The sequence below is a fragment of the Alexandromys fortis genome, unplaced genomic scaffold, assembly GCF_014885135.2.
Source record: "Alexandromys fortis isolate MF-2015 unplaced genomic scaffold, M_Fortis_MF-2015_v1.1 scaffold_73, whole genome shotgun sequence".
In the NCBI taxonomy this organism is placed as follows: Eukaryota; Metazoa; Chordata; class Mammalia; order Rodentia; family Cricetidae; genus Alexandromys; species Alexandromys fortis.
Window position 1 is genome coordinate 3,411,811 of NW_026067959.1, and position 5,307 is coordinate 3,417,117.

Sequence of the window (5,307 nt, forward strand, 5' to 3'; positions counted from 1 at the left end):
CAAAAGTCTAAGGATCCTGTTGGGCCTCATGAAGCCCGGGCATGAGGCCCAGTGTAACTTCCTGAGCCTAACTTGAATTTGGTGAGGCCCAGTGTAACTTCCTGACCTGTCTCTGGCTACCCAACCTAGACCTACCTCTACCTAGCCACTGTTAGCGTGGCAGAATTTTATTGGCCCTTATTCCTTACTCTGCCTCAACCCATCCCAAGCTTCTCCACCCCCATCACAACCCTATATAAGTTCAAGCCTGATACCATTAAACGAGATCCTGCTTTGATGACAGACTTCCGACTCAGTGTGTGTTTCTCCCCAAGGCTGAGGGAAGGGCTGGGTTGTTCGACACTCACCGTCCTGCTCAGCCCCAGAAGAGTCTGGTGGGTCTGTTCCCTTTGGTTGGACAAGATCCAACTAAGGTTCCAGTTCCTTTAGGGAGCTCACATTAAATTCCACCCAGGGAGTGGTTTGCCTCTAGAATGTTTTGGTTTAGGCTGTGAGCGTGACTTGTTTTGTTCTAGCAACAGAATGTTTAACTATAGCGCCCACAGCCTTCAACTGGTCTGTTCATTTCCCTGCATTATGTTATGCAGTTTTTTGTCTTCCTCCTACCTTTTGGGGTCAGGGGCATTTTAAGCAATTGAAAATTAAACATTGGGCAATTTCAGTATTCACTGGAACTTCCTCCTGGTACTAGTCTATGTTTTTCTGTCTTTTTATTCTCACATCATCATATTTTTTACTAATACTTCTAAATCCCCATACCCCTAACCTGGTGAGTGGTATTTTTTGTTGAGGCTGATCCCCGACACCCTGTCTCAAAAAACTTAAAACAAAAGCACTTTCTCTTTTGCAGCATTCACTTTATCCTTTATTACACCTGTGTACCACTTACAGTTAGTTAGTCACTTCAGAAATGTCGCCCACACAGTGTTCTTTATTTCACATAGTGGTCCTGGGCATTAGTTTTCCCGTACGGGTCAACCCTAGAGAAAGTTACAACCGGAAACGGAAGCATATTGGTGACTGAGCTTCCTACAGTTTTCCTTCTGGACAGATAAGTAATATACTTCATCATGATTCTTTGGCTACCCCCACCCCTTTTTTTCCTCTTTGGGTAACATTTCTATTTTGGGGACATCCATTGCAACTGAGTGGTGAGATGGCCTGAAAAATCTTTTAGTGCCATAGTTGTCAAAATCTAAAAGGAGGCTGAATCCTTCGAGGTCATTTCTCTGTCCAGCTGTGCTGGACTGATTGTGATGTTTTCATAGGTCCTCTTTCTTTTTAAGAATCATTTGCCCAATCATTTGTGACACGTGAGGTCTGATGGCTTCAAGGGGTTCTTCTGGCCTCCAGAACTTCACAACTTGTCCCTCGGGGTTGACCAGATACTTCCAAAAGTTCCACATTGGTTCCTTCTTGGAAGAATCTATAATGTTCAGAATATATTTTCATGAGCATGATTTTATTCTTTGTCAAGGCTTTCAGTTTTATTACATCTGTATAGGTGACAATTTTAGAACCAGGTTCTAGGATTGTCATACTATTAAGAACAAAATAAAACACCCACACAAAGTAGAACTCAAGGCTTCAGTAACCAGACTTCAGTATTCTTGACTTCATAGATGACTGTACTGATCTAGAGTCAGGACACGAAACAAAGTTATGTATTTTAGATTTGGTAATCTACATTCATTTTCTTTTTTTTTTTGTTTTGTTTTGCTTTGTAGCCTAACTTGGACTTGAACTTGTGGCCCTTCTGACTCAGACTCTTAGATCCTGGGATTAACAGGCGGGTGAATGCCCAAGACCAGTTTAATATTTAATATTTGTATAGCCCAGGCTGGCCTGAAATTCACTACACATCTTAGGCTAACTCTGAACTCTTAATCCTCCAAACCTCCACCTTCCCAATACTGGGATTATAGGTGCTTGCCACCGTATCTAGTCTGTTCTTAACTTTTCAAAATGTAAAATTTCTAAAGTTTTTTTTTTTTTGGTAAATGGAAGGTACACATTGATTTTTCATATTTAATGTAATAATGTTTCAAATATTACTGATTATATAGCAAAATGGCAAGGGATTTGAAATAATTACTTGGAGAAATTATGACATTCTTTTGCTAGATCTTAATTTATGTAATAAGTGTGAATGTTTTTACTTTTGTCATTCTGGATCTCTGTCCCTAATATTAATGAATATGAGCAAAAGATATAATAGGTAGGGTTTGGAAAGATGGTTCATTGGTTAAGAGTACTGGTCTTGCAGAGGCCCCAGGTTCGATTCCCAGCACCCACATGGTGGCTCACAGCTGTGTGACTTCAGTTTTAGGTGGTTTGATGCCCTCCCTCTTCTGGCCTTCTTGGGCACCAGGCACACATGGACAAACACATATATGCAGGGAAAACACTCACACATAAAAACAAATGTCTTTCATAGGAAAGATACAGCAACTAAAATTAAAATCAAGTCTGCACTTTGTGCCTAGTTCAGGGTTCAAGTGGGGTCAGGCAACCCCAAGAAATGGGTGTTACTCTCTTCAGCATTTTGTATATGAGAAAAATGGAGGCCTGAACTTGATACTGAGTGGCCGCCATTGGTAGAGGCAGAGTTGCTATCTGCACCTCCTTCCAGAACTGGTGGACCCGACCTCTGGGTTCTCCTGCCTTCCCTGTCTAACAACACACACTGTCTGTGTGGCAGTTTTGGTTCTGTGAGGACAGTTGAGCTTCACTTTTTTTTTTTTTTTTTTTGACAGAGTCCTCGCTAGAATATAATCGGATGCTTAGCTCAAGGGCTCTGCTCTACCTTTTCTTCAGTATTCCCCAGAAAGAACAGCCACGGTTCCTGTGTACTGTGTTACACATGCTTTAAATAGATGATTGTGGCAAGCTTAGTTATAGAGGAAGTCTCATATGACTGACTTCTGAAAATAAGCGAGTTATTTTGCTTTGAATTTCAGCAAAACCCTGGTAAAATGTCAGGTCAACCTTGAGGCTAATGTCTCAGATGGAAAGTCCACCACCATAAAACTAAACATAAAGATATACTCAGTTAACGATGCTCGGCCACAAGTATTCGTGAAGCTTTCGTCAGGGGTGGGGCTACTGTCCCAACAGAAAGGCTAGCAGCTGAGGGGAGAGCTGAAATACTTAGGGAAAGCAGTTGTGGCCCTGCCTCGCACACGATCTTCAACACGATGGTCAGAAGGAATAAAAACACACCAAGGTGAAAGTCTTTACCATCTAAGAAGTCAAAACCTGATTTCAGGGATGTATAGCTTCTAGAAAGTTTCAAAGAATAAGTTTCTGGATATTTGACAGTTTTATGAATTTTTCCCAGTAAACTATTTTAAATGAGATAGGGACTATGGTCCTGATCTATCTATATCTTTTTCTATCGCACGTATGTATGATAATGGAAAGGAATGGACAACATTGAGGCAGGGTAGATATTTACCAACAAGAAATCTAAACGCAGGTTCTGCTTCCGGCCCTAAGATCTTAATCTTGTGGAAGATGGGGAATGTGACTCCGTAGTTTTGTCTCGCAAAAGATTCTATCTCCATGCTGGACATGGGCTCCGATTCTCCAAACTGATTGCATGGGAAAGCCAGGACGTTGAAGTGATAGGGCCCAAACTCCTTGTGCAGCTCCTTGAGGGTCAAGTAACTTTTGTCGGTGTACCGGCAGTCACTAGCCACGTTTACAACTAGGGAAGCCTCCCGGAAAAAGAAAAAAACCCCACCGGAAAGAGAAGCAAAAGATTAAAAAAAAAATCCTTCAGGCAATTAAAATCCCAAACCACTTTGGAAGAATACAACCTCTGATAGACTCCGTATTTTCAGACAGATCCAACTTCATTAAAATTCATAACCCAGATAAATGGTCTAACCCGCTATAGCTATACTTAGATTATGTAATATTCTTAGTAGTGGGTCTTGCCCTAGCCACACAGCATCAGGTCCGCACGAAAATGAAAGCAATTTTCGAGAAAAACAGTCGCTTAACCAGTTGGAAGTGAAAAGCTCCTAGAACTCTGATACCTAAAAGGACATCTAACGACATTGCTTAGAAGACGACATTCCAATTTACGACTGTAACGAACCCTACACTACGGCGAGAAGAAGTCTCAATGCCGAGGAACAACAGAAATAAAAACCCGAAGACTTACTTTGCCTTTGAACTTTTCCAGAGACACGATCTTCCCTTTGGCATCCTTCACTTCAAAGGAATAGAAGCTGTTGATTCTCGGTTTCAGGAATTTTAATTGTAGGAGAAAAAGAGTCACGGTGCACAGAACCATAGACAGCAAAACGGCAAAAACCTTCACTTTGGACCCGGAACATTTCAGTGGGTAGGCAGCGAAGGGCTCCATTTTGGATGATTTCGGGAGTCTCAGCAGGCTGGAATTCGAGGAGGGGCTGAAACTTGAAACCCGCGGAGCTTAAAGGAGAACCGGAAGGGCTTACAGTCCTTTGGCTGCTAAGTAATCGAGGACCCTCCCCAGAAGAATCAAAATGAAATCAGAAACGCGGCAAATTTTCAATATATTTGTAATGTGGTTTCAATTTAACCATTTTTGGCTAGAAAAATTTGTATCGTTTTAGTGGATCCTTTACACGCCTCTTGCTAGGTAAACATTTCACCAGAAGGTGGTGCTCTTGTAACTTGGAAATGAGTGCTTAACGCCCAACTCAGCATCCTGTGTGCTCACAGAGCAAAGGATTGGCTGTAGAGGACAGAATAACACTAGGAATTGTTAGCGTGTACATTAATGTGGTCTGTTAATATGAGGTGTGACCCCAAAGAACTGAAATAATTATGTGTTTATTTACCGTATTATGGGAATATGAGGAATTTACGATAGAGCAATGAAGATCTGAAAAGGCCATTTTATTTATTCTCACTTCATCTCTTGAAGGCAACCAGATGCCAGGAGAATACAACAAAAATAGAAAGTCAGAAAGGCAAAACCAACATCCCTCCTCTATCAGAAACTATGGAAGCCTTTTTCTTCATAGGTTTGTCATCACCACTGGCAAGATATATACTTTATAACATGGAACTACACACACAGACACACAGGCTCACACACAGGCACACACAGGCACACACACACAGGCACACATATGCAGGCACACACACATACACAGGCACACACGTCTGGAGTGGTATTTTGTTTGTAATCTAACAAATAAAGCTTGCCTGAAGATCAGAGTGCAGAGCTAAGCCACTAGTTAGTCATAGAGGCCAGGCGGTGGTGGCACACACCTTTAATCCCAGCACTCAGGAGACAGAGGCAGATGG

At 41.8% G+C, this 5,307-nt stretch overlaps 1 protein-coding gene across 2 annotated transcripts; it reads right to left on the reverse strand.

The window, feature by feature from the left end:
• Positions 1-911: 911 nt before the first annotated feature.
• Positions 912-4,582, reverse strand: Gpx8 (glutathione peroxidase 8 (putative)). 2 transcript variants are annotated; one of them, XM_050152821.1, is made up of 3 exons: positions 4,172-4,543; positions 3,458-3,719; positions 912-1,426 (listed from the first exon to the last, which is right to left on the reverse strand). In XM_050152821.1, the coding sequence occupies exons 1-3, from the start codon at positions 4,373-4,375 to the stop codon at positions 1,263-1,265; spliced, it is 630 nt and encodes a 209-aa protein (XP_050008778.1). In that variant the 5' UTR covers positions 4,376-4,543; the 3' UTR covers positions 912-1,262. The 2 variants fall into 2 exon arrangements, with proteins under 2 accessions (XP_050008778.1, XP_050008780.1); XM_050152823.1 differs by lacking the exon at positions 3,458-3,719 and having other exon boundaries at positions 4,172-4,582.
• Positions 4,583-5,307: the final 725 nt, after the last annotated feature.

Coding starts and splice junctions, on each gene's coding strand:
- Gpx8 (XM_050152821.1), bottom strand. CDS start 4,375: ATGGAGCCCTTCGCTGCCTACCCACTGAAATGTTCCGGGTCCAAAGTG. Junction 3,720..4,171: donor TGGAAAAGTTCAAAGGCAAA/GTAAGTCTTCGG, acceptor TTTTTCCGGGAG/GCTTCCCTAGTTGTAAACGT. Junction 1,427..3,457: donor TGCGTTTAGATTTCTTGTTG/GTAAATATCTAC, acceptor TGAACATTATAG/ATTCTTCCAAGAAGGAACCA.